Here is a 27,190-nt window from a genome sequence, read left to right as displayed (position 1 = left end):
CCGTCCGCCCCTGTCCCGCGCCCGCCTGCGCGGCCGCACCCCGAAAGTTTCCCAGCGCCCCGGCGCGAGAGAGGAGGGCGAGGGAGGAGGGAGCCGGGGCACGAGAAGGGAGCCCGTAGCAGCCCCGTCCCAAAGCCCGATCGCCCCGGAGAAGAGGGTTCGGGAAAGGAGGAGGCGGGAGAAGGGGGTGTCCCGGCGGCGGTGCTGGTGGTGGGGGGCGGCGGTGGGGGTCCCGCGAAAATGGCCGGGGCAATTATCGAGAACATGAGCACCAAGAAGCTGTGCATCGTCGGGGGCGTCCTGCTGGCCTTCCAGGTCGTCGCCTTTCTGGTGGGAGGCTTGATCGGTAAGTGCGAGCGCTGCAAACTTTGGCCCCTTGGCTGCGATCTCGGGCCCCTCTCGCGCCCGGCCGCCCCGGCTACTTGTTACAGTATCACTGGCCGGCTTGTATGATCTAATTAGTCGGCCTATTGTGCGCCCGAAAGCCGAGCTCCATGGGGCACCGTGCAGTCTAGTGGCCCGGAGAAAAGGAGGGGAAAAGTTTTGGCCTAGTTTCAGTATCCACTTGAAAGGCAGGCGGGGGGCGGGGGTGGCCAGCCGAAGCATGGCGACGGGCCGCGCGGGGCAGCGCTGCCCTGCAAAGTTCGGCTCTCCGGTCCCCCCGGCTTTTTTTTTTTTTTCCCGCGTTCCCCCCGCCGGCCCTCTCCGTGGGCCTTTGCATTGCAGCCAGCTCCGGGAGGGCGTCGTCACCGACTTTATCGGGAGCCGCGGAAAGTCGGGGAACCAGCGCCGGGCGCGCACCCCCACCCCCGTTTCACCTCCTTCTCAGCACCCCCCACCCCCCTCCCATCCCTGTTCCCGAAATTTATTTATTTATTTATTTATTTATTTTTTTGCGTGTGTGAAACGCATCGGGGCGTTTGCACCGGGCGGGAAGCGGGGAAGCCGTGCGAGTTTGCATTCAGGGGGGTCCCGATCCATCTCCAGCCGCTTCCTCCCCACGCGTGGAGGCGGCGGGATGGGGTGTGTGTGTGGGGGGGTGGGGGTGGGGGCTCTGGCAGCCAGTTCCTGGGCCCGCGCGGGGGAAGTTGAAGAGGTCGCGGGGTGGGGGTGGGAGGGGCGAACCGCGTTATCCGAAAGGTGTAGCTTTGGGCCTCCAGCAGGCTTGCGCATCCCCCCCGCTTGACCCCGTTCTTAGAACCCCAAGAGTCCGAGAAGCGGAACCCTTGGTTATCCCCGCGGCGCCTAGGCGGGCGACACCCCCACCCCTCACCCGCGACCCCCATCGCCTTCCGCCCCGCAGGTGACAGCGACCCTGCAAACCCCCCGCCGGGGCCGCGCCGCTGGCCCCGAGACCTCCCGGGGCGCTCCGCCTCCAGCCCGTCGGGGTTCCGGGGGCCGCAGACGGTCGCACGGACCTTGCACGGTGGGAAACGCTCCCAGCGTCCCGTCGCGCATCCCCTTAGCCCAGCGCCTCCAGTCCCACGCCTCTCCCCGCGCCCTCCTACCCCCCCGGGGATGCAGGACCGCCGGGCACAAACTTCAGCGCCAACTTCGCACCGGGCGCGGATGGGAAGGAGCCTTTGCTTCTGGACTTGAAGCTTTGGAAAACTTCACCCGGAGCGGCGCGGGCCTCGGGGCGCGTGGGGCGCGGGGGTGGCAGTGTGTGTGTGTGGGGGGGAACGTGCGCTTCTTTGCGGGGGGTCAGCGATCGGCCTTGGGCGTCGGGGTCGCGATCCCGGGAACTGCACGGACCGGGCCACTTGGCGTCCGTGTGCCTGGCGTGGTTCTGAAAGATCGGGGTGGGATGAGAGCAAACGGGAGGGAGTTTGCCGGTTCTCTGTAAATCACGGTGCCATCCCAGCTAATTGTTTTAAACAAAGGAGAGTGGGTGAAGCTTCGCGAGGAGGGAAATTTCTGGAGCTCGTGCCTCTCTCGGTGTCTGTCCACAAAGCAGAAAGGAGCTCAAGTCCAGATTCGCAGTTTGGGCCACGCAGCTGAATCCTTTCATGCTCGAAGCCCTCATCCCTCCCCACACACAATACAACACCCAGATCCGCACAGACACACTCGCACAGAGGTTTGCTCCAGTTTGGCTACGTGCAGTCTCCATGTTTCCCTGCATTGGATTTTTTTTTTTTTCTCAGCTGGGCGCTGAAGGCAGCTTTTCCTGTGCCCTCACAGTGATTATGCAGCGGTTACAATTACACCTCTTGTCTCCCCTGATGAGCAGTTGCAGTTAGATGCCATTGGATCTTGTGTGATTTCAGTGGCAGACCATAATTAAAATTTCTTGCACCTTGTGCTTTCAGAATTAAATTGGCCTATTATCCCTGTCTGACCTTCATCCTCTTTGAGGTTTTTGCACGAGCAGTGAACCATTACACAGAGTTCCCGGGTGTTTGTTGGTGTGTATTTCGTTCTCTTCCTCTAAAGCTGATCTAGCCTTAAAGCGACCCATAGCCCCATACACGCTGCTGTGGATATCTAAGGATGCGTTTCTTTGGCGACTTCAGGCACTTGTTTAATTGTGGGAATTTTAGGATTGGGGAGCGTTCCGAAGTGAAGTGGCTATTGGGTATTCAGTTCACAATAATTGTGTGTTCTTAGAGGGGCTTCTCTGTAAGGCTTGTTTCCCCCACCCCAGAGAACTTGGTTAGTGACGGCCTTGATCAAAGTCTCATAAGTTAGTGTCTGGTCAGGCCCTCACTGTAACTAGATTCCTCTGAATAAATAAACTGTTTCAGTTCCACATTTCCTTGTAAAGGAGAAATCTCAGTGTGAAAGTGTGGGGGAAGCCAAGTTTAGTGTTTTGCTCTCCTTCCTTTGTGAAGGTTCTGTCCCTTAGTTTTCAACAGTAAGACAGAAACGCTCAGATCCAGGTGAGACTCGAGACGCAGCCAACATCCCCTCAATTTAGAGTCATTATTTTTATTGTCAAACACATTTAAGAATTTGGGTCAGCGACAAGACTTGTACATGGGAAATAAATAGCCCAAGGTAAGCGGTAGGTTTTCTCACTGGGTTTATTCCGGAAAGCCGATGAGACTGAGCAAAGACTAGAACTCCCTGGAAATAGGTAGGTGGAAGCTGTCGCTGAAGGAGCTTTCTGTAGATGGGAAAAGTCTAAGTTCGGAAATCTCCACTTGCCCCTGTGAAGGGAGAAATCCACTTGCTCAGTTCCTCTGCTAGTTGGGAAGCCAGGTACCCTGGGTGGGAAGTGGTTTTCCAGGATGCCTGCCAGAGCATCTGGGAGAAAGTGAAATCTTTGCTGGAAACCAGCAGTAATCTATAGTAATTTATTTCACTGTTGTAGTAATCGAGTAATATACATATATATATTAATCTGTTATCACTGTTAACAGCCCTCTCTCCACTCCCCACACTCCACTCCCATGAAAGAAAAAGTAGGTCTGAATCGCCAAGTTTCTCTAAGGTCAAGAGTAACACACACACACACACACACACACACACACACACACACACACACACACACAATGTGTGTCTAAAAGTGACCAGCAAATCAGGTAAGAGTGAGGCTTCAGTAGCTCACATTTTAAGATTCTGTTCACTGATGAACATTTAAGCATCAGATACCCAGGCAAAAAGGGATTTCCTGTTTTTATGTTAAATACCCCCATCATTCCATAGTCTTTCTAGAAGCAAGTGTTTTTGTTAGTTTTTTTGTTTCTTTTTCTTGTGTTCATGTCTATAGGCTAGACCTTAAATGAGATTTATACATATAATATATTTAATATTCTACACATATATTTAAAGGCCCATATAATGGAGCTAGGCAATTTTCACTGAATTATGCCATGCTTTTATGAAAAAAATTGAGCCCTTGTAAAATTCTGCATCAAGTTGCTTTCTTACCTATTGAGGTTTCTAAAGAGACCAGCTTTTTAAATATTTAGAATTTATTTGCTCGAGCGGGCCCAGTAACGTCTCCATTGGAGACTTTGTTGTTACTGTGTCTGGCATATCGAATACTCTCGGTAGCTTGCCGGGCTCTCCGAGAGGGGCGGAGGAATCGAACTCGGGTCGGCCATGTTGGCCGCTTGTAAGGCGAACGCCCTACCCGCTGTGCTATCGCTCCTAACAGGCCCAGAGAGATAGTTCAGGGGAGAAGGCACTTGCCTTGCATGTATTTAACCCCAGTTAGATCCCCGGCAATTCACAGTTTCCTGAACACCACTGGGAGTAGCCCCCAAGCCCCAACCTCCCTCCTCCCCAAATTAAGAACTCCAAACAAAATAGAAAATATTTTTAAAACATCGATTGACTTCTCGTGGTTTAATATTTATAAATAAGCTTGCTGATTATTTGTAAAATAATTTTTATTTGGTTTGGTGAGTTTGCAAAATAAACTTCCTTTGAGATGGTGAATTTGATTCATACAGAAGCAGCTGTAGGGACTGTGGTTGAGAGGGAAGACTGACCATACATGCTGAAACAAGATGAAGCTGACTAAAAATCATGAACTTGACATGAACGTGAATCCCTCACCCATTAGCTACAATTTGCTGAGCTTCAAATTAGTCATGTCTGTGGAATAATGGTTGAAAAAGCAGGTCACTGTTCCCACCTGTGTTGAAATTATCAAGAGTGAGAATTAGAAGTGGATGAGTAGAAAATGATTGCGTTGTTATAAAGATGTTTATAAATGAAAATTTTCCAAACATGAGGCTCTACATAAATATTAGTAAATTACCAATTATGATTTCTTTAAGGAGGATTTATTGGGGAAAGATTGATATTTCATTCAAAAGATCACCTTTTAAAAATTTTATTTCTGGGGCTGGAGAGAGTACAGTAGGGAGGGCACTTGCCTTGCATGTGGCCGACCCAGGGTTGATCCCTGGTGTCCCACATGGTCCCCCAGCATCACCAGGAGTAATTTCTAAATGCCGAGACAGGAGTCACCCCTGATCATCACTGGGTGTGGCCCAAAAAAGAAGTAAATAAAAACTTAATTTTATTATTTTTATTATTACTTTATTATTTTGGTTTCTCGGAGAGCCCGGCAAGCTACCGAGAGTATTCGATATGCCAGACACAGTAACAACAAAGTCTCCAATGGAGACGTTACTGGGCCCGCTCGAGCAAATCGACGATCAACGGGAGGGCCTTTACCTTTACCTTTATTTTGGTTTCTGGGCGACACTTGGCAGTGTTCAGGAGCTAGTTCTGACTCTGCTCTTGGTGGTGCTCAATGAACCATATTGTCATTACAGGGCTTGAACTAAAGCGTGTAAGGCAAGTTCCTTAAAGTCTTTTCTATTTCAAGCTGGGTGAGAAACTTGCCTTGCATGTGACTGACCCAGGTTCGGTCCCTAGCATCCCACATGGTTCCCCAGCACTGCCAGGATTAATTACTAAGTGCAGAGCCGGGAGTAATCCCGGAGCATTGTTGGGTCCATACAAACAACAGAAAACCTCTACCATGTCTCTGACCCTATTTTTAATGTTGAGAACTTATGTGAATGGAGCATATATGAATGTGTACATAACCAGGCTTCTCAATTTTAACATGGATTGACCTGACCTCCTGCCTTTAAAGACTAGCTCATCTCTGGTGCCATTTAGTTAAATGGGAGCCTTTGTTGGTCTTGATTGGGAATATGAATCTTTGTTTCTGACCTAATCATTTGTTTGGAAGTTGCAGAGTAAAGATAAATTAAATATAATCACAGTCATGCAGAGTATAGAAGGATTTGCTTCCTACCACATTGGGTTTTGAGCTCGCTGTGGTATTTATTATATTTTAACATGCATTAATAATGCAGTAGTTTTAATCCTGCAGGGCCTGAGTAGCTGAGAATGTTGAAAGGTAGGCATGAGTGGGCCTTGGGTTTATTTAGCCTATAAGCTTTTTCTCTTTGGTTCTGCTTTCTATTTTATAACATTTCGTATCTGATTAAATTTGATTAAACATAGTTTTCCCTCTGTGTTAGCTACCAGAGGATCTAATATAGTTGTAGAGTACAGTGTAACCTCAAAAATGCTTCTTATAGGGGGCTAGAGAATAGTTTAAAGGGCTGGACATGCAGGAGGATCAGGTTTGATTGTACTGAAGAGGGAGTGACACAGGGTGGGACCCAATTCCTGCCCCTCCCCCTCCAATTTTTCATTTAAGTGGTGGGAAATTTGGAAGGTTGGGGACTTCCCCATCAGCATTTAGGGGCCCAGGGACCACTTACGGTGACACTTGGCCCTGTGGTGACTGGTGACTTGGAGCTTGGGCCAGCAATTCAGTACAGCTCTGGCCTGGCAATGCTAGATGCTCAAGGGCAGTGCCCCTATTGGTGGTAGTGGAAGGGGGCACCCAGGGGTGCCAGTTCCCAATCTTGTGCCATCTTCCCGGCCCAAGGGTGGGAAATGTTTTATCATAGAAATTAGAATATTTCACTTTCTAAAAGAGAAACTCTACTTGGTTACTGTGAAAAAATTAGATGTGTGGTAACAATGGCTACTGATAACTTTCAGCTCATGCTTCATCCTAGCGTTCTGCCTCCCTCTTGGAGTTTTCTCCTCCCCCTATCAAAAGCGAGAGATAGATCCTTGAGGAAATAGTGTGATACGTGGCTTTGAGGGGGTTTTAAGACTCCTGCATGAATCCCAGATCTAGACTCAAAACCTCTCCTAGTACGTGGATATTTTACAAAAATTTGGCCTAAAGACATTGATATAAATGGGGAAAATAATCTTACCTTATTGTTCTCATAGCAGGTCTGGCATTTGCCTTGCACGCAGCCAACCCGATTCGATTCTTCCACCCCTCTCGGAGAGCCCGGGAAGCTACTGAGAGAGTATTCCGCTCACACGGCAAAGCCTGGCAAGCTATTCGTGACGTATTCCATATGCCAAGTGGCAAAGCCTGGCAAGCTACCCGTGATGTATTTCATATGCAAAAAACAGTAACAACAAGTCTCATAATGGAGACGTTACTGGTGTCCGCCCGAGAAAATCGATAAACAACCGGAGGACAGTGCTACAGTGCTATTGTTCTCATGTAGGCGCTCCCATGGAAATTCAAAATTTGTTGCGATTGTAGGAAGTGTCTTAGTTCCAGCTCCTCTGTGTTTCCGACTTAACATGTACGCTTGCTAGAGCCTACTGTGTACCCAGCTGCACTGTGGCTGACTGAAGTTCAGAAAAAATAAATGGGACTTGAAGTGGGAGTAAATTGGAGAGTCATATATAGGTGAGAGGCCCTCTTCGTCTCAGCAAAAATTTTCCTCCTATCAGGGTCTCAAGTATCAATCTAGTTCTCACTTTCTGGGAACTCAAGGACATGGAAAATTAGAAATACTATCAATTACACTGTGCAGATAACCATATTTTCATTTTAAAATTATATATTAATAAGATAATATTAAAAATGCAAGATGTGAAGGCCTGGGAGATAGCTCAAAGGACCGTAGTGCATACTTTGCATGCGGGAAGCCCAGGTTCAATCCCTGGCATCATGCAGTTTCCTGATCACGGCCAGGATTGACCACTGAGCACTGAGCCAGGAGTAGCTCCATTGCACTGTCAGTTGTGGCTCCAAAAAATATATGACATCTGTGGACCAAATCCAGAACTCTGCCATGCAAAACATGTGCTCCAGCCCAATGAACTATCCTCTACCCATTCCCTCTACCCCACCCAATCCTTTTTTTTTTCTTTTTGCTTTTTGGGTCACACCCGGCGATGCTCAGGGGTTACTCCTGGCTCATGCACTCAGGAATTGTTCCTGGTGGTGCTCAGGGAACCATATGGGGTGCTGGGAATCGAACCTGTGTCGGTCATGTTGGCTGCGTGCAAGGCAAGCGCCCTATCAGCTGTGCTATCACTCCAGCCCCACCCCCACCCAATCCTTTTAATATGTCAAATGTCTATCAAATACCAGGTCTTTGCCTAGTTTAATCCAGGCAAATCCTGGCACACCTAGTGGTTGCTGTTGTACTCATTTAACATGTAAGTATACCAGGGTACAGAAAGGTAAGTAAATTGCTCAAGATTACCTAGCGAGGCAGGGTCAAAGCTTGGATTGAACTTCAGTCAATGTGACTTCAAAGCCAGTGTGACCAATCACAAGGTGGTTCTCCTCCCCTCACCTCTCCGATCCTGACTTTTAAGATGGAATAAACACAGTTTGAAAGCAGAAAGACATAATGAGTTGTTCTAATCAGGCCCCTGACTTCTCCCATGGAATCTGTGGGTAGTATAGCAAAAGCAAAGAAATAGCCAACTAGATGAAATGGAGCCTAGCTTTAGATACCAAACAGTGCTGTGCCAAGACTAAGGAGGACCCCTTATGGGAAGTTCGCATGTGTGCCAGGAGAATTCTTTACCTACAAGCTCTAACCAGTTCCCATAACCAGATGACTCACCCCGTTGAGCAACCAAGTTCATTAACCACGATGGGTTTGGGTGCTGCTACTTTAAGGATGATTACTCGATTTTATTTTCTCTAGTTGGTGGTCGCAACATTTTCATACCATTATACAAATCTGGGCCTTTTGCAAAGAAGATGAGGGGAAGGCAGTTACTGAGGATGGAGAGGATTTAAGAGGATATGGATTCACACTCATAGTGAAGCTGTTGAAGCAACAGCCACTTACTCAAGGGGAAAACTCTTCCTCAGAGAACAATTTTCTGTCTGTGTCTGTGTACACTCATTCATGATAATGAGGGCGTCCAGATTTGAGGCTCTGGTGCTGACACTGAACAGGTGCATTTTATTTGGGAAACGGCTGCTTGATTTTCTCCATGGGAAGATTCGCTCCTCTCAACATTGATATAGAGACTTGGGGATGAAACGGGGCGCTGAGACATGAAAGGATCATGTATGTTTCAGATCTTCTGTCTTCTCTGGGGTGTCGTAATAGTGGTCAGTGGACAGAAACATCAGAGATGGATAGTTCCCACGGTAAGTAGCTGGGTAGGGATTGGCACAAAGAAGAGGAACCTGGATCACTGAAGTTCTCCTTTTCATGGTAGGGCCAATCTAAAAGGGTCACTAAGCAACAAAAATGGGCAACTCATCTCTGGAGTACAGCGATACTAAGGGGCATTTTAGCCTGTACCTTTCCCTCCCACCTGGCCATATTCCACCTCTAATTTAATCTCATAGGGCTGCAAAAACAATTCTTGGATTTCTTTTTTATCTTCTCAATACTCAGATTGTTTTATCCTAAGCAAGAAATTTGACTGCTCTTGGAGGATATACTGGGTAACTATGGGGACTATTTCATAGGTGATGATTTTTTTTTTAAGTGATTCTGACCACTTAGAGGTTTTAGGTGATTTTATGATTCCCTTAAGGAATTTTTTGAAGACTCTAGAAATATGAGTCAAAGGACTGACACTCGGGCCCGTGATTGGATCCCAAATCATTCTCTACAAGTTGAAGACCACTCCTATGGTCTTCTTTTTCCTTTTTCTTTTTTATGGAGGAGGGGAATTCTCCCCAGAAGTGCCACTCCCAGAGAAACTTAGACCAGCTATGTAGCCCTGATGACTGTGAGCCATCAGGACTATATCTACCAAGTGGTGCTGAGGGATTGGACTCAGGGTCGTGCGCTTACAAGGGATGTACTCCAGCCCTTGGAATTATTGCCTTGAATCTCTTTAATTTTTATCTTTCTTTTGGGGCCATACCTGGTGATGCTCAGGACCTATTCCTGACTTGGTGCTCAGGAGTCACTCCTGGCAGTGCAAAGAATCTGTTGTGACAGGCAAGGCAACCATCTTAACTCCCATACTATCTCTCTGGTTCCTGTCTACAATTCCTATGGGAAACCAATGATCCAGTATGATAAAACTGGTTCTACATGAACTCAGTGGTAGAAAGTTTTTCTCCCCTTCTTCTGCTTCTACTCTTTACCCAAACTGCACACTCCCATCTATGTGTGGCTTCTTTTCATCCACTCTTTCTTTCCTTTGCAAGTAATCTCAATGCTAAATACAAATTAACCTCATACAACATCCATCATAAATGTTTACCAGTGCTTGTAGGCCATTCTAGGGAAGGCTGAACATTTTAAAAAAAAAGTATACCCCAGCTCTCAACAGAGAGAAATGATTACACACAGCAAAGAGTGACCAAGACATGTAATTGAGAATTGGTCACAATAGCGGACTTCTTGAATGTTGCCTGACCTTAGCTTATATGACCATCCTGAATGGAGTTGTTGAACACAACAGAGACAGGCTATGTGGGTGTGGAGAAAAGAGAGGGAGGAGATAAGAGTCAGTCAAGAGAAAGTAAGGCCTTTGTAAACATATGAGACCATCTCTTTGGAACTGAGCTTGTATCTGTACTTTTAAACATACTAATAATGCCACCCACACTTGTCGGAGACTGTTATTTGGGTTTTTTTGTTTTGTTTTGTTTTTGTTTTGGGGCCACCCCCAGTGATGCTAAGGAGCTGTTATCAACTATTTCTGACTTTGCACAATGCTGAGGGAACTTCCTATAGGAAGCTAAGGTCCCAATTGGGTAGCCACATGCAAAGCAAGCCCCCTACCCATTGTACCATCTCTCTGCCCCCTCCCCCCCAGACTATTGTTAAGCCTATTTAAACACCATCCTTTTAAGGACTGGAGAGATAGTACAGGAAGTAAGGCATTTGTCTTGCACTCTGCCAACCTCAGGTCAAATTCCAAGTACCACATCTGATTCCCATCCCTCCTTCTACTCTCCCCATTCCCCAGCAAATCCAGAAGTCAGCCTTGAACATAGAGTCAGTAATAACCCTTGAACATTGCCAAATGTGACCCAAAACTCCACCTACATTTAAAAATTTTTTTAATTAAATTCCAGGTATTCAAAAGACATTTTTTTTCTGCTCCTATTTTGTTCTTTCCCCCTCTAGTCTCTTAATATCCCTGGTCAAAAGGTGTTTATCCTTTGTTAGTCATCAGGAATGACAGGGCCTTCTTAAATTTCTGGTTAATTCCCAGGGTTAACTCAGAGGCTTTATCCATGAAGCAAATTTCTAAGAAAGCAGAGGTAATTGAAAGAAGAGTTCCAGCTAATACATTTTTTTTTGGCAAGATGTTATGGTCTTTCTTTAGAAAGAAGGTAACAGGTCTGTAAATGATTGGCTCAGGGTTTGTTCTTTTTATCCAAGCCCCAGATTAATAAGGCTAAGCTCCTGTGAGCTGATTGGGGGCCAGATAACTGCAACTCTGTCCTAGACAATCCTCCTCCCCTCAGAGGAGAGAGGGAAGGGGAGAGAGAGAGAGAGAGAGAGAGAGAGAGAGAGAGAGAGAGAGAGAAGAGAAGAGAAAAAGAGAAGACTCCTGCAGGGTAGGCAACAAGTCTTGGATGGAAAGAAGTTGATTGCCAGAGACCTGGGTTTCAGTGATCACACTGAAAGACACCAGCAGTCCTTGGCTGTCCCCTTCACCTGGCATGTAGGACAAGGTCCTGCTCCATTATTGTGAAGAGTACTATGTCTGAGACTGGTGCCTAAGAGGATGTCATGAAATGGACACATCAAGGCGGTGATTTCCAGATGACTTGCTGAGAAAATTGGTTTGCTTCATCCCAGATTCTTTCTTTGTTAGATTGGAGGGTGGGGTGGGAGACATTGACATTCTTTATTTTCTATTCATTCCCCCCCCTTCATGTCCCTACCACTTGGTGAAACACCTCTAGATTCGTGGATTTATTGAGGCAGAAGGAGTGGGAATGAGCCAAGTAATCATCAGATTACTTGGAATGACCCACAGACAGATCAGCCTGCTTGCCAACCTTCATTCCCACGGGAAACTGAGAACGAGTCTTCCCTAAATCTTCCTGTTGTGTGGGGGTGGAGCAATAGCACAGCAGGTAGGGCGTTTGCCTTGCATGCGGCTGACCCGGGTTCGATTCCCAGCATCCCATATGATCCCCTGAGCCTCACCAGGAGTGATTCCTGAGTGCAAAGCCAGGAGTAACCCCTGAGCATTGCTGGGTGTGACGCCAAAAAAAAAAAATCTTCCTGTTGTGGTGAAGTAGGAGCCAGGAGTACACGTCGGAGTCATTCTCACTGAACAGGCATTCTTACTCCCCAGAGAATCCGGCATGCTTTCACCTGAGGTGGAACTCTTGTTGTTTTATGTACAATTTCAGCCCACTTGTTATGCCATTTTTAAAAGATACATGGGCAACAGAGAGATGTCAGGGTACATTCGTTAAATGAGGACAAAAGCAAAGAATGGATGCTGGGGATTATAGGCCAGTCCTTTCACACTTAGGAACTTCCTTGAGAGCCTTATACGAGACCAGATTGGTCTGTGAATCCACTCTAAGGCTATGATCTTATTACTTGCCAATAGTACAGCTTTAAGAGGGTATACTTGGGAGGTTCTGAATGGAAGCTATGAAGCCGGTGACTTTACATTGTGAAGATGAAAGGGCCATGGAGACCATGTTGCTTTGAAGAAGGACCCAGAGTCCCAGGAAAGATGAGGGCCTCAGTTTCCACTGTTAGAGCCCAACTCAAATTCTATTGCAGAGATAGAGCCCAGTGGAAATTCTAGTACAAATCAACACTACCCAGAAATGTCCTTTGCATGGAGAATATCTCACTTCTGTCAGTGGCCATTGCATCCCTGTGTGGGAAGTTCCTCCCTTGTGCTTCTTCCAGTTCTCTTGTCTTTGCTGTTACTTGAAAACTATACAGGAGTGACCCAAATGCCTTCTCCATCTTGCCTTTGTATTTTAGTATTTATATTAGTATTAGCATTTGTGTGTATTATTGTTTAATTGTTTCTGAAGTGGTAGAATTATATACTGTGCTTGGCTGTTTGCTGTTTTTAAGAACACCACAGAATTAAAAAAAAGAAAAAAAGAAAGCTAAATACACACAGCCAAATGCTTTGCTTGCTTGTGGAGGGCGGGGCACGTTCCTCCTGCCAGAGAAAATGTGAGTTGAAAATATGGAGGGAATAAAAAGCCCCTGATCTTTATAAATCCACCTCAAGTCCCGCCTCTATATCTAATCAGCTTCCTCCATCGGATGCATCTGACTGAAATGCTGGGTCTGACTTTGGGCTTGCCTGGAGGTTGGAGGCAAGCTGAATTCCCAATTTGTAGTGAGTTTAGGAGTGTGGCAGACACTGTCTTTTGGGGGGTCTGATTTGTATTCAAAAGATAGAACAAAATGGTTCCTGCTTTTCTTCTCTGCCACTTCCTTATTTTGAAGGAAAATGGCAAGCAGTAAACTCAGATGGCCAACACAGGGTCTCAGCAAAAGTCAGAGCTGTTGAGTGACCCGAGGTGTGAATACCAACACGCAAATTCTTTTCTCTTCCTTCTCTTTCTTTCTTTCTTTCTTTCTTTCTTTCTTTCTTTCTTTCTTTCTTTCTTTCTCCCTCCTTCCCTTCCCTCCCTCCCTTCCTTCCTTCCTTCCTTCCTTCCTTCCTTCCTTCCTTCTTTCTTTCTTTCTTTCTTTCTTTCTCTCTCTTTGCTTTTTGGGTCACTCCTCACAATGTAAAAGTGTTATACTTGGCTCATGCACTCAGCACCACTCCTGGTGGTGCTCGGAGGACCATTATGGAATGCTGGGAATCGAACCCCGGTGCAAGGCAAACGCCCTACCTGCTGTACTACTAGCGCTCCAGCCTCTCCCTTTCCACTTTCATGCTTTGTTGCGGGGCCACACCAGGCTGACTTTGCGCTAAGGGTTGGCTCCTGTAGCTCAGGGACCACGCTCTACTAGGGCTGGAACCCCCAAAAGCATGGGCTCCATCCAGCCCCTTCCACTTTCTCTGCCGTACTAGAAGGAAATCTTTCCGGGGACAGGCATTTAAGGCAGTAAGCAGCAGCCCCTGAGGCTGAGTGCTTGGGACCACCACTCCCCCACCCCCCCCCACCCCCACCCCCACCCCCGCGCCTTAAGCCAGAGCATCTTCTCCGGCCTCCTCCGATGAAGCCAGGTAGAGCATCAACTCCTGAATCTGCTTTCGGTGCGCCCCACCCAGAGTCGGATCCTGGACAGATTTGCTCGGGCTCTTCTCCCCAGACCCACCAGGCCAGGATCCTGCTTGGTTCCTTCGGCCCTGAGACCTCCAGTGTTTTCTCTGGCTTTTCTCTGGCCTCATTGCGAGGGCAACTCGCCTGAGAATGGAATGCCTCAAATGGGGAAACTACACGTCTCCACATTCCTTTCTTTTCTCTCTGCGCCGGGGCTAGTTCTGGCTTGCGTGCAGCCAGCCCTGACTTACGTGGCCCCTGCGTGCCTGGCCCGAGGGAAGATAAGATTTTTCACCGTGGCTTGGAAAGTGTTGCGCCACCGGCTGAGCCCCACACCCTGCTTCCACGGCATCAGCTTGAGAATGGAGGTGGGGGCCAAGGCACCCAGACATCTTTTCATCGCACTTCCTCCTCCTTCTAGCGAACTTGCAGGCCGTGTTCCGTCCCAGGCCCCATTCTTTGAACATGCCCCGACAGAACAGAGCTCTTTCTGTGGGAACACGGTATTTCTGGATACCATGAAGGGAGAGAAAAAGACAGGATAATTTGTAGACACCCGAGATTTCTGATTTTTCAAGCTCATCTTTCAGTTAGCATTTAAAAAAAAAAAAACCCATGCATTTCTTTAAGGTACTCCCCTCCTGGACTCAGTTCATTTATTGAAAAAGAGAAAGCAGGGAGCAAGAGAGGTAGTACAGTGGGTAAGGTGCTTGATTGGCCTGGGAAAGATGTGGGTTTGAGCCTCAGAACCACATATGATCCCCTGTGGCCCACCAGGAGTTTTTTCTGAGAACAGAACCAGGAGTAAGCCCTAAGCACTTCCGGGTGAGATGCAAAAACCAAAAAAAAAAAAAGGAAGGAAGGGAGGAAGGAAGGAAGGAAGGAAGGAAGGAAGGAAGGAAGGAAGGGAGGGAGGGAGGGAAGAAGGGAAGGCCAGAACACTAGTGCAGCAGGGAAAAGGGCATTTGCCTTGCACACAGCCAACCTGGATTAATTAGATCCTCAGCATCCCATATGGTCCCCTAAACCCACCAAGAATAATTCCCAAGTGCAGAACCAGGACTAATCCCTATGCATTACCAGGTGTGGCAGAGAGGCTGGGGGAGAAGGGGAGAGAGGGAGACAGAGGGGAAGACGGAGGGAGAGAGAGAAAGGGAGGAAGGGAAGAGAAGGAGGGAGGAAGGAAGGAAGAAAGATGGAATTTGGAAGACGTGGTTTTCAGAAGTGTATTTCGAAAGTATATTTTGGAAGTCAGTATTAGATTTTGTTAGAGGTGACGTAGTTCTGGGTCAGGTTCTGATAGCGGCTTTGTCCAGGAAGATCAGTTACTGCCTACATCTCTGGCAGAGGAATGCGCTGGCTTGGGATAAAGCTGAAAACTGCTCCTGATGACTAGTTTACCTGGCAGGTGCCTTGAAAATGCTCCTTCCATGGATGGGCCTCTTGATATCCTTGTTTATTCTGTTTGCTGCTGAGCTCACAGACCCTCCCATTCAAAGCCATCAAATATCCAACTCATGGCATGTGGCTTTCTGGTTGACCAGTAGGTGTGACCTGATTTGTTATCAAACTTGCTTTCACCTGAGTTCACACGCTGTGAGCCTCTGTTTCCTCATCTGAAATTTTTTCCCTCCCAGAGGTTGTAGAGTCATGCTAGAGAATGTATCATGTGTACACCGTATCCCATTATTCAATATGGGGGAGCCATTTCCCAGAAGTAGAGATTTTCATTATTATTATTATTATTATTTGCTTTTTGGGTCACACCTGGCGATGCACAGGGGTTATACTCCTGGCTCTGCACTCAGGAATTGCCTCTGGCAGTGCTCAGGGGACCATATGGGATGCTGGGAATCGAACCGGGTCAGCTGCGTGCAAGGAAAATGCCCTACTTGCTATGCTATCACTCCAGCCCCTCATTATTATTATTTTAAGGTTGGTTTGTTGGTTGGTTTTGGTCTGGGGAATCCCACCTGGTGGTGCTCGGAGGCTGTTTGCAACTCTGAGGATCATTCCTTGTAGTGCTTGGGGGACCATGTGGTGCTGGGGATCAAACCAAGGTCTCTTTATGCAAAGCCTGAGCTCAGTCCATTGAGTTGTTTCTCTGGTCCCAGAAACTTATTTGATGTTGTTGTTGTTGTTTTGAGCTGCACCCAGAAGTGCTCAGGGGTCACTTCTGCTGATACTGGAGGTGGGGGGGGGTAGAGAAAGCACATGTGGTGCGAGGGGTTCAACAAGGAGGTTGAAGGTTGTTCCTTATGCCAGGAACAATCCTCGAGCAGGGTTGCTCGAGTTCTCATTTTTTTATACACACTAAGGCATAAATAAAGGCCTTAATCCTGTACCATCTCTCCAGCCCAAACTTTTGGCTTTTCTTGCATCTGGTTAGGCTCATGAAAGTTTATTTCTGCTTCTTTATATTATAAAATAAAAAATCCAGCAATCCTGTTTGATATATATATATATATATATATATATATATATTAACTTTTGTGTTTTGGGGGCCAGATGCAGCTGTGCTCAGGACTTACTCCTGGCTCTACATTCAGGGATTACTGAATGTACTGACAGTTCTCAAGCAATAATTATATGGGGTGCCAGAAATGGAATCACGGGTCGACCACGTATAAGGAAAGGGCCTTACCAACTATACTATCTATCCACCCCCTTGGTATTACTGTTGCGCATATATAATTCATGCCAGATAACAGACATGCATGGGAAACAGAGAATTCACACATGTGGTGAATTAGAGTGATTAACTTGCTTTCAATCTAGTTAGTGATCATTTTTTCATCAAGGTTTAATTTGAATATGACGTTTTTTTCTCTTTAGAATGCTGGGCTATTAAGAGGCCCAGGTAGCAAGACTTTAAAATGGATATTGCTCAGTAGGTAGAAGAGATGTATTATTCTAGTGTGCTCACTGCAAAGAAAATCCCAGTTGTTCTTCTGTTTTACATTGTGAAGTTGAAGTCATCCTTCACTGGGAAGTTTTCTTTTGCATCTAATGACAAGGACCTCAAGTTTTGAGAAACAAATTATTATTATTATTATTATTATTATTATTATTTTTGCTTCTTGGGTCACACCCAGCATTGCACAGGGGTTATTCCTGGCTCATGCACTCAGGAATTACTCCTGGCGGTGCTTGGGGGACCATATGGGATGCTGGGAATCGAACCCGGGTTGGCTGCATGCAAGGCAAACACCCGACCCGCTGTGCTATCACTCCAGCCCATTTTTTTAATATAAAATGCTAACCATTTCTAGGGTCTGGGGAGATAGTACAGCAGGTAAGGCATTGTTTTGCATACAGTCAACCCTGGTTCAATTCCTGGTATGGCATATATTCCTGAGCACTGCCAAAAGTGATGTTTGAGCTTAGAGCCAAGAGTAAGACCTGAGCACCACTGAGTATGGCCCCCAAATAAGCAAACAAACAAATTAACCACACTGAAACATTAATTAGAATTATGGTGCTATACTATAAGGAATTATAAAGAAAAATAAAGCATAATCTCTCTACAACTTCAAGTTCTTTGAGAAGAAGCAGAGTCTAATTAGCTCACCTTCCTCTGTAATGAGGAGCCCAGTAGGGTGCCCCAGCATTCTTGTAAAAGCTTCTTGTTTGGGGGAGCATCTGCAAATATAGATAAAATACTTCAATTACTAAGGTCTGCCTGAAGATTCGTGACCATAGATTTTTTTTTTCTAATTTTTTTTCTTTTGTTGGTCACTAGAACCCAGGTTGTACTACATACAAATCTTGTGCTTCAGCCCCTTAAGCCATCTCCTGACCCTCTGAGCTATTCTTATCTTTTTTGTAGCAGAATCACACCCAAAAATGCTTGTCCCAGTGGTACTTGAGGGCCACTGGGGCTACACTTAATTGAGCATAGAGCGTGACTCATGTGGTACAGGGTTTACACTTATTTTCCCACATGTGTAAAGTGTGTACACCACCACTTGAACCATATTCCTAGCTGATGGGCCATTTTTATCAATTAAAATGAGAGGAGGTTTCTTACCGCTCACTTGAACTTATGAGACGTCTATACCACCTTCCTGGTTTGGATGCTTCAATATAAAACTATAAAATGGTGTAATTTTTAAAACGTAGGAAAGAAATCATGTCCAAAGCTCAGAGAAGGCACAGAGAGAATAAGATTGGAGTGCGTTTCCTGACTTTTGGTAGAATGCTCGTTACCTGTGCTTATGATTCAGTCTGATCACGATGATATCTGGATTCATGTCCTTGGTCTTGGACATCAAGGCAGAGAATGGACTGTGATTAGTTGTCTAATTGGTTGATAGTTTGCTGGGAGAAACAAACCCACATGTATTTCCTTGTGTATTTCCTTGTACATTAATTCAAATGAGATTGTTGACCATTGGAACTGCTGTGATTTGTTGTTTATAAGAAGTAGATGTGGGGGCTGGAGCGATAGCACAGCGGGTAGGGCATTTGCCTTGTATGCGGTCGACTTGGGTTCGATTCCCAGCATCCCATATGGTTCCCCTGGTACCACCAGGAGTAATTCCTGAATGCGGAGCCAGGAGTAACCCCTGTGCACGGCCAGGTGTGACCCTAAAAAGAAAAAAAAAGACGTAGATGTGTTTCTTTTCCCTGATCTCATTATTTGTTTGGATATGTTTGTATTGAACCCAGGGCCATAAGCCTGTGAGGCATAGATATGAGTACCGCTCCATTAGGAGGGTTAGTTTGGGGGCTCCCTTGTATGAAGGCCACCTCATTTGTATCATTTTCTATGATAGCTTTCAGTTAGAAAAATTTGTCTTCGGTAGTTTCCCTTCTAAGAATATTACAGATGTATTTACAATCCTTCTTAGAGATGTATTTATGATGTCAGATTTTATAATTGCCCTTGACAAGAAAGCATAATACATTCAAATAACCACCTCTGCACTCCATTGTGTTCAGCTGTGGATCCGGTGGGTGGGAATGAATTCATCCACACATCCTTCCAGGTTCCTGAAGGGGCTGAAACACGCTGTGCTGAATGTGCGCCTGCAGGCAAGGAGTAACCTGGTCCCATTCTCTTTCCTGAGGAGAGCCAGGTGGAAATGCGGGAATAGAGATCTCAGAAGTTGCCGGAAGCTGAAGGGAAGGAAGTGAGAACCAGGGAGAAAACCACATGAAAAACAGACTTGGAACTCACTTTGCCAGAACCACCAGCAGAGCAGCTGGGGAAAGAGAGGGATGAAGATGTGGGAAAGGGGCTGGAGTGATAGCACAGCGGGTAGGGCGTTTGCCTTGCACGCGACCAACCAGGGCTCAATTCCCAGCATCCTACATGGTCCCCTGAGCACCACCAGGAGTGATTCCTGAGTGCAGAGCCAGGAGTAATCCTTGTGCATTACCAGGTGTGACCCAAAAAGGAAAAAAAAAATGTGAGAGAAAACGAACTTGAAAGAAAAATGGCAGGAGCTGCCCTGAACTGGAGCACGACATAATTGTATCTGTCCCTCTATTTATTATGTTCATTTTGTTAGAGACCCTTCCACAGCTTTAAACTCCAGGAAAAGTCCCACTGGAAATGGGAGTTTTCTGTTCTGAATGTGTAAGCAAGAGCTTTGGGGTGGGCAGATTGGATAAATCCTGGGCCTACCCCTTGACTGGCTCTGTGGCTTTGAATAAAATTGATTAATCTCAGAGCTTGCGTTTCCTCCTTTTTCAGACAGATCAAATGAAGAGTAATGCTCCTTCTAGCATCGTCACGAGGCTTATAGGAAATAGGTGAAGAGGTTAAATGAGATCATCTGTATGCGCCTAGACAGTAGAAAACACGGCCGAAATTGGTAGCTGCTGTTTAATTATTCTTTCAACCCCAGAGTGAGTTCCAGGAGTTAAGTCCCCGGGGCTCTGCGCAAGGCTAGGAGATTGGGGACTCTGTCTGCTCTGAATCTGCCACACTGGTTGAGACATGGTTCTAGAATCAGGTGTGGATCATGCAGGCTTAAAATCCGGTGACAGGAAGCCTGCCTTTTGATCCCCTCCCAATTTGCACTGATAGGTTTGAACAAGAACACAATGATATCAGAGGAACTCAATCCAAAGTAGGCAGGAAAAGGAAAACTGCCTAAGTCCCACATTTAAATTTTTGAATTTAATTTATTTTTGGTATTGGGGTCACACATAGCAGTGCTCAGGACTTATTCCTGGCTCTACACTCAGGAATTACTCCTGGTGGTGCTCAGAGGACCATATGGGATGCTGGGGATGGAACCCAGGCCAGCCCTGGGTAAGGTAAATGCCTTACTTGCTGTACTATTGCTCTGGCCCTCAAAGTCCAACATTTTAGTACTCTAGATATCCTCTAATTGTTCTTGTACGTTTTTGACTCTACTTTTTATTTTATCAACGTGAACTAGAAATGCCCGCTTAGCAGAGGATCAGCAGTTGTTTACACCTCTGTCCGTGGTTTTTTTTTTTTTTTTTAATCCAGCAGCTAGCTCTTTCTTTCAACTCTTCCCAATACTTCAGATTTCCTAGTGCGTCGTTGAACCCTGGGAAATTCATTTTCAAAATCTGCTTAATTGCTGGGAGCGTTGGATGAAGGCGCTAGTGTCTGGGAACCCGGACTGAAGCCTTCCAAAGTGGTTCTTTCAATTGGCTGCCATGCCCTGGCCACGCCTACAAAGGGGAAGGCATCACGCCCCGCTCACAAAGAAGCAGGGCCCTATTTGGCCACCTCGTCAGAAATGAATAAGAGGGGCCCCACAATTAGGTTGAACACTTGGGGCAAAGGACCAGGGTGTCAGGCCACATTATCCAAAGCCCAGGGTTGTGCTTTCCCCCAAATAATTATCCAGTGTGGCTTTATGTCGGGCCCCATCACTTTATTGAAGGCCTGGGTTTTGTGGCTGTGCATTCGCACCTGCTAATCTGCAGAATTCCTTCATCACTGAGGTTCTGTTGTGTCTCTCCATACTCTGTAAAAATCATAAACACCCTCCACCCGCCCCCTGCCCCAACCATTGATATTCCCATTAACCACTGAAGTTTTCCATGGTGAGACTGGTGAAAGCTTGCTCTGTCCTCATGATAAATTAGCTTGTTTATTCCTCTTCTGCTTATTTCTATCCTGCTGTTGGTTAGTGTAATGAAGCAGAAGTCTATTGTGTGTGTTCATTGGGTAGCGATCCTCTGGCACCAAAGGGGGTAATTGAGTAGAAAGGCAGAATGCTGTTGGTGCATGGGAGAAGTTAACACCACATGAGGTCACCAGGCTTCAAGCTTTAATCAATGTGGACACAATGCAATTGAGATTCTGAAAGGGGTTTGTTTATAGTGTGAGAGTAAGGGTCAGTAGTTAATTTGAAATGCTGTAGGTGTGTTTTCCTTGAACCAAGAAGGTACAGAGCATGTGTCATGGAAGATTGTCAATATCCTCAAGGAAGGGATGTAATTGGGCTGGGGGTTTTGAACAGAAGGGCGTTTAGGAATTTCAACCTACTTATTGATTCACCCATATTTTGCTTAAACTTTTACTGTTCTTCAAAAGGAGAATGAGACTGCAGAAGAATCAGTATCGTAAGTCTGCAGTACAGAAGCAAGACCTTTTCAAGCTACCAAGAAACTATTTTTCTTCTTAAAATCATGATTTTCTTTGGGACGCTATTGGAGACTATAAAATATTGCTAATAATAAGTAGTTCAATTTACTAGTTCTGAGAAGATTCACAGGAAGCTGGAAGGATAGTACAGGGGTGAAGACACTTGCGTTGCATGTGGTTGGGTCCTGGTTGATCCCCTGCACGCCACAGTCCCCTGAGCACTGCCAGGAGCAACTCCCAGCATAGAGCTGCAAGTAGCCCCATTTACTCCAGGTGTCTTCCCCTCCCCCCATAAGCAAAAAATATATAAAATAATTCTTTCCTGGAAGCTGACATCTTCTAGGAGTTTTAATTGTCATAGTTTCCATGAGAGCATATGAAGACATTAACCCTTCTACTTTTGTATGCTGAGGTCACTTCCACTTCAGGCTTTTCTCTGTCCTAGGCATGGCTGGACTATCTTTGGCGTTCCCTCCCACTATTTAATTCCCTAAGTTCCAACAGCTAGAAATACCACACTCTTTGGCTAGTATGTGGAAAGGAGAGAGGGCCCTGTCCTTTGAGCAAACTCTTGACTTTCAGAAGTGACTTTTGGAAAAGAACCTGAGGTTATGGATGAGCCAAAGGCTTGACCTGAACTCTGATGTGTTAGTGAGTGTTCATTAAATTCAGGAATGAGTCCAGATTTCCTGATTTTCACATCTGTATAGCACTTTCATCCTCTTCAGAACACTTGGATAGAAATCAACTCATTTGATCTCCTCAACAACACAGTAAAATAGGCTGGCACATCAGATACTCATTATACCATCCCAGAACATGGCTATACTATAATTAAATCACCCCGTCCATTATTGCTGAACATTGATAATATTTCCAGGTGTTGGCTCTATAATAGCAATTACCAGGAAAACTTTTTTATAATTAAATTCTTATTCGTGCCCTTAATTATTTCCACAGCACTTTTGTGAATTTAACTTATGTCAAAAGGCATGTCTGTTTCAAAAGATCTAGGTAATAAATGCCAACTTGCCCATCAAATTGTACACCCCATAAGTCTGGATGTTTCTCCCTGCATCCTGGTCGGTATAGAATATTAAGCTTCATTTTGCTTTTGGAGTATTATTTTTATTTGAGTTCTTATGCCAAGATCAAATTTTTATTTTAGCTTAAATTTTTTCGGTTGTTGGTGAGAATGAACCTATCCTTACTCTATATTCTTATGTTACTCACCTTGTTCCTTCCTTTAACTCATTCCTGTAAAAGCTTCTCAAAGACAGAGAAAGAGGGAGGCTGTAATGGAGAGAATGGTTCAACCTGTTTCTGTTGATCACCAAACTCTGTCATTTCCTCCCCTCACTCTCAGTCCATGTGGTTTAAGTAGATCTTTATCTCTGACTCCAGTGACATGTATTGTAACCAAACCCCACTGGACAAGTTAGTGTAATCAAAGTGCATTTTAAGGCTTGTGTGGAGCTTCCCAGGAAGTGTTGTCCTCTCTATTTCATACTGAACTTTAATTACTATTATTATTATTATTATTATTATATTATCATTGTTATTATTATTTTGTTTGGGCCCACACATATCAGTGCTTCCTGGTTCTGTTCTTGGGGATCATTCACAGCAGCGTTCAGGGGACCATATGAAGTTCAAGGGATTGAATCCATGTTCGCCATACTCAAGGGAAGTGCTTTAACTTCTGTTCTCTGTCTCTCGTCCTGTTCTTTCTAAACTTTAGTCTAGATAATGTGAACCTGGAACTGCTAGACTCCTTCAATAAAACATGAAAATAAAGCTAATAAATTATAAGGTAGGAGTCAGTGATTGTAGAGAAGTGAGCTTCTGTTGACACACTTGGATTTCTCAAACCAACTACCATCTAAAGATAATAAGTCTAAAGACATTTTTCAGCTTTGCCTTTTAATTGATTATTTTTTTTTCAAACAACTTTGTGCAAGATTTTCTTTCTCTTACCATCAAAGGACGAATACATTTATTGTGACTTTGATTTAAAGATTAGTTGAGAGAGAACCTTATTATATTGCAGAAGGTGTGTTGGTAGAGTTTTTGCTTGTGTTGGATAGCCTAGGTCTTTGGTAAAAATTACAAAGTAAAATCAGGTGTGGGACCAACATCTGTTCGGCATAGCTCTTTCAACTATAACAGTAATTGAAACGGTGTGTGTGTGTGTGTGTGTGTGTGTGTGTGTGTGTGTGTGTTGTTTTACTATTGGAGCACCAAGTGGCTGGTGAAGATCATTAGTGACAATTCTTGGAACCCAGCCAGGTTGTTGGCTTTGAAGCAAAGCTCATTGTAACACATGCTCCTGCTGGGCTGTGTGAAATGGATGGCAACAGGATGTCCCAGCAGCTAAAATGAAGTTCTTGAAGGCCCAGGAGAAGCTTAAATGACCGCCTAAGAAGAGCACTATTTCTAGGGCTGGCTGGAAAATAGATTTTTATGAGGGCTCAAGGTTTCCTTGGGACATGGAGAGCCCACAAGACAGAACCAGGAATGAGCCAGCACATGTTCCTCCCATCCCTGAACTGGGTTAGTCATGGGGTATGGTAGGAACGCTTCTCTGGCTCTTGCCTTGAGCTACTTAAATTTGATTAGGGAGATAAGATCAATAAAATAAGACAGTTTGTTGTTCAGGTCAAAGCTGGGTGTTCTAGGCATTTTGTAGATGAAAAGATTTAAAAAGAAGAATCAGGGAGTTTGACCTAGGCCTTTGAAGTATGGGGCGGTCATTTGAAGTGCATAATCCAAGGCCAGTTTCACCTCAGTGAAGACACCAAATTAAAAATGAGCTTAATTAAAAAAGTCATGAGCAGAATACCAAGAGTCTGGCTCTGGCCCCGTTTACCTCCTTAGATGTATCATTCCCTCCTTCATGCTGCTTCTTGCCTTGGTTATGTGCTAAGTGGACCTGGTAATGCTTTCCCTTGGCAAATGAAAACAGAGGCATGTCTTTCTCAAAGCCCAACACGTTGGTCCTTTCTGCCCATTTTTGTTTCTTCTATTGAAGGTACTCAGGTACTTTAGATAGTGATTAGGCTATATCTTAACACTTTGCTAAAGTCTCAGGAACACAAACACAACCCATGATGACCTGCCCATTTTCAGTGTTCTGGAAAGAAAGCACAGCAGGAGGTGAAACGAATAAGATCACAAGCAATCTACCTTCCACCCTGCTTTGAGTACGTCATCTGTAACCTTCCATAATTCTGTGAACTTAACTCAGATGATGTGCTTGACTGCACCAAAGACAAAATGACACTGCTTTAGCTGAGTAGAAATGCAGGACATACATTAAAATATCATTAAGCAACAGCATATGACAAAATCTTGTACAATATTAAGCATTTACTACTATGACTGAATGTTTGATGTGCATTATCTCAACCTGTTGAGCTGGAAGTAGCACTGTCCTTCCGTTGTTCATCGATTTTCTTGAGCTGGCACCAGTAACAGCTCCATTTTGAGACTTGTTGTAACTGTTTTTGGCCTATCGAATACATCATGGGTAGCTTGCCAGGCTTTGCTTTGTGAGCGGAATAGTCTCAGTAGTTTGCTGGGCTAGTAGAATCGATCTAAATTGATTTTTTCAAGTTTAAAGGAAGCTTAAAGTTCTAACTTCTTTGATCTTAAATTGTGAACTATCTTTTTTTTTTTTTTAAATACTCTGTTCTAAAAATAATGGAGTTTGGGTTTTGAGACGTTACTGGTGCCTGCTCGAGCAAATCGATGAACAATGAGAGGACAGGACAGGACAGGATGCTTAAGGATATTGCTTTAGTGGTGGTGGAGATTGTGTCTTTCATGTAGACGTGAGACCTTGAATTTGATCCCCAGAGTCCCTTGCTGAATGGCATCCTAGCAACACTGTTTTTGGGATTTCCCAGTGTCACAGCAACAGTGTATAATTCCCAATGCACTACAACCCAAAGGTGTATGGCAAACCTCATCATCACTACCACCACAACAAAAGGGAGATAAAGAAAAAGGAATGTGGTCTGGAAGACAAAAACTTGAGGCATGGTTTTAAATTGACCAGAAGGTTTACAAACACCCAAAGAACTTAGACCCTCTGAATTATTGTGGGGCAGATCCTTTCCATCCTGGGCCCTTCATCCTTCTTTCCTTTTGTGAACTCCTTTGCCGAATGTTCCATCATCCTCTGTGGAGAGGAGGTCCTGCTCCTCCTGGTGCTTTCATCACATGAATGTTTTAGGAACTCTCCACAGACTGGCGAGATTGTCTTCTTGCATGGGGAACAGATTGTGTGGGTGAGGAGACAAGAGGGAAAAGACTGAGCAATAAAATGATGAGGGCTAGGGGGGTTAAAAACTCTTTCTCTGACTCCTAGAATGGAGCTTAGACACAAAGGGGCTCCGTAAATCACTGCCTCCTTTGTCATCAGAATGGTGGAGGCCTTTTTTTCAACCACTATTATTCTGTCCTCTGTCTTGTCTGAGTTGAACCGATTGTTAACAGTTAATCGAGAGTTAAAAATTTCCCAGACATGGCCAGGCAGCACCCACTGCACTTGATAAAGGATTGTGTTGACTCTGTGGAAAATGGAATCAGAGGTGATGACTGACTTCTTGCAGGCACAGCACTGGTCTGATAGGCTACCGGGTCCAAGATCTACCTGGTGACCACTTTTTGCTTCCATGATAGAAATTTCTGTGATGTGTGAGAGATGGGGAGGAGTTAGTCATTTTGTAGTATTAAATCCCTACAACAAGAACTGGATGAAAAAAATCCAAGCATCTCAATTTACTGGGCAAGCTTGGAGAGTTTACTTGTTTAATCTTTCTGTAGTTGCTTTCTTAGAAATCAAAGGAGGATAATAATCTTTGGTATCCACTTAACAGGTGTTGTGTAAAATAATGAGACTGTAAATGCTTTGAGTGCCCTGGTGAGATGAAGAGATAGGGGGAATTCTCCTGGGCATTATTTATATTTAATATGGAGAGATGAATCAGTATAGAGTTTATTTTGTATTTTTGGAAAACCTATTATTCTTTCACCACCTCCCTGAAGAGAGGTTGAGTACCTAAGCAGAGGTTGACTTTGTAACAATTTTAATTTCTAAGACAAGGCTTGAAAATTTACGATGTGGTTAGTTTTCCAAGAGGAGAGTTTGAGGTTAGTCCTGTCCTCTCCATTCCCCAGATCTAGTGGTGAGATGTTTTATAAGGAAGGTTGTGACACCTTCAGTATCATTAGCCTTGAGGACTGCTAACTAACCATCCCCCACCTCTCTCCTACTTTGAATGTTTTCCTATTTACTTGAAAACAGTAAATGGTTTTTTGGTTTTGTTTTGGGGCCACACCTGGAGATGCTCAGGGGTCACTGTTGGCTCTACTCAACAATCACTTTTGGCAGTGCCCAGGGGACCATATGGGATGTCCGAGATTAAAACTGGGTTGGCCGCATGCAAGGCAAGCACCCTGCCTGCTATTATCGGTCATTTCAGCCCCTAAAATAGTAAATAGTGCTTTTAAAAAAATTATGGTTATAATATTGGGCTGGAGCGATAGCACAGTGGTTAGGGCATTATCCTTGTACGTAGCAACATGACCGACCTGAGTTCAATTCCTCTGCCCCTCTCGGAGAGCCTGGCAAGCTACCAAGAGTATCT

General features: G+C 45.1%; 1 protein-coding gene across 1 annotated transcript in view; it reads left to right on the top strand.

Annotated features, from left to right (window-relative positions):
- Window positions 1-217: 217 nt before the first annotated feature.
- WLS (Wnt ligand secretion mediator) overlaps window positions 218-27,190 on the top strand; it is a 123,427-nt gene continuing 96,454 nt past the window's right edge. The window contains exon 1 of the mRNA XM_056110866.1: window positions 218-346. Coding sequence (XP_055966841.1) covers window positions 241-346 — 106 coding nt within the window. The 5' untranslated portion in view covers window positions 218-240. The remainder of the gene's footprint in view (window positions 347-27,190) is intronic.

Source organism: Sorex fumeus, unplaced genomic scaffold (genome assembly GCF_029834395.1).
Source record: "Sorex fumeus unplaced genomic scaffold, SorFum_2.1 ptg000011l, whole genome shotgun sequence".
In the NCBI taxonomy this organism is placed as follows: domain Eukaryota; kingdom Metazoa; phylum Chordata; class Mammalia; order Eulipotyphla; family Soricidae; genus Sorex; species Sorex fumeus.
The sequence above is the reverse complement of the archived record's forward strand: the minus strand, read 5'-3'. Positions and strand labels throughout refer to the sequence as shown.